General features: G+C 71.1%; 1 protein-coding gene across 1 annotated transcript in view; it reads right to left on the bottom strand.

Moving 5' to 3' along the window:
• Positions 1-1,439, bottom strand: part of SNX15 (sorting nexin 15) — a 7,483-nt gene that overhangs the window by 244 nt on the left and 5,800 nt on the right. Inside the window, 2 exon segments of the mRNA XM_025214901.1 lie at positions 2-263; positions 1,183-1,439. The exon segment at positions 1,183-1,439 is cut by the window's right edge and continues 29 nt beyond it. Of these exon segments, the coding sequence (XP_025070686.1) occupies positions 2-263; positions 1,183-1,439 (519 nt within the window).

Genomic DNA, 1,439 nt, shown 5'->3' with positions numbered 1-1,439 from the left:
CCGGGCCAGGCGCTCCAGCGGGAAGTGCCCGCGGCGGGAGTTGAACCCGTGGCTGAGCGTCAGCAGGGCCTGGCGCCGGGCAGGGGCCACGTGGGGGTGCAGGGCGCAGCTGGCCAGGTAGGACAGCCCCCGTGCCCGGCGGAAGAAGCGGGCCCAGTCCCGCTCCAAGAAAGCCCAGTGGATGTCCAGCGCCGTGCGCAGCTCCGGCGATCCCCGCAGTGGCGCCGGCAGGTCCAGGGTCTCTCGCAGGGCCTCAGAGGAGCCTGCGGGGGGGAAGCGGAGTCAGGACCCATCTCCCATCCTCCACCCCCGCGCAGCACCCCTTAGGGCTGGGGAATTGGGACACACGGTCTCCCATGCTCACCCTGACCCTCCCCAACCCTGCTTAGCTACCAGCCCCGGTCACCCCCGCTGAACTTGCCCCCCTGCAGTACAGCGCCCCCTGCTGGCTGCCCCCACCCAGTGTCCCCAGTACAGGGGGTGCAAAACACCCCCGCAGTTGGACCCCATTTCCTGGCAGCCTCAGCAGAGGCGGCTCCTGTGGTGCCCCACGCGGGCAGGGCACGTGGTGGGGAGCAGTGTCTGGGAGCGAGCCCGGGATCATGGGGCAGCGACAGCACAGGGCGGGGGCTGGCAATCCACTGCCCACGCGCCCCTGCCGTGAGTGCGGGTTCTGCGGGCAGGGAGCGGATCATGGCTCTGCCTGGCCCCACGCTGTCACCGCCCCATGATCCCGGCCCCGGACGTGTGTGTGGCTCCAGCCCGTCTCCATGTAGACCCTGGGATTGTGGTGCCAAGGTCCTGGCTCTGCAGGCAGGAACGTGCGGATCCCGAAGTCTCCAAGGAGACCAGCCCGGAGCAGCACAGCTGTGTCCGGGGCCAGGATCACAGGGTGGCGAGTGCGAGGCTGGGGCAAGGGCAGAGCCCGCGCTTGTGGCAGGTGCGTGTGAGTGGCCCAGTGCTGTCACCACCCGGGAGGACCCGGCCCTGCTCTACCGTCTCGGCTCCATCCCAGTGCCCCCTGCCTGCGCCTGTCCTGCCCCTGGCGGTGGGTGTGGGGCAGATGGGCTGGGGTACCTGGGCAGTGGGCACCATGACCAGAAGAGCCAGGGCTGCCAGGAAATGGAGTCTGGCGGCCTACAGGCCGTATTTCGCCCAGGTTGCCCGGGCCCGGTACCTCACCCAGGTTGCACAGCAGGAAGCAGGCCTGGAAGAGGGGCTGGGCGCGGTGCGGGCCGGGCTCCCGGTAGCAGCGCCGCAGCCCGGCGAAGGTCTCCTGGAGCTGTGCGCGGTGCAGGTGGGGGTCCCAGAGGGCTGGGGGCCGGGCACCCAGGCGGTAGCCGGCGTGGAGCAAGTAGGCGGCCGCCCGTTCCAGCAGGGTGGCGTAGGGCGCCCCCCGTAGGCCCTGCAGGGCAGCGTCCAGCCTCACAGCCCGCAGC

The sequence above is a fragment of the Alligator sinensis genome, unplaced genomic scaffold (assembly GCF_000455745.1).
Source record: "Alligator sinensis unplaced genomic scaffold, ASM45574v1 scaffold1302_1, whole genome shotgun sequence".
NCBI classification, from domain to species: Eukaryota; Metazoa; Chordata; order Crocodylia; family Alligatoridae; genus Alligator; species Alligator sinensis.
The sequence above is the reverse complement of the archived record's forward strand: the minus strand, read 5'-3'. Positions and strand labels throughout refer to the sequence as shown.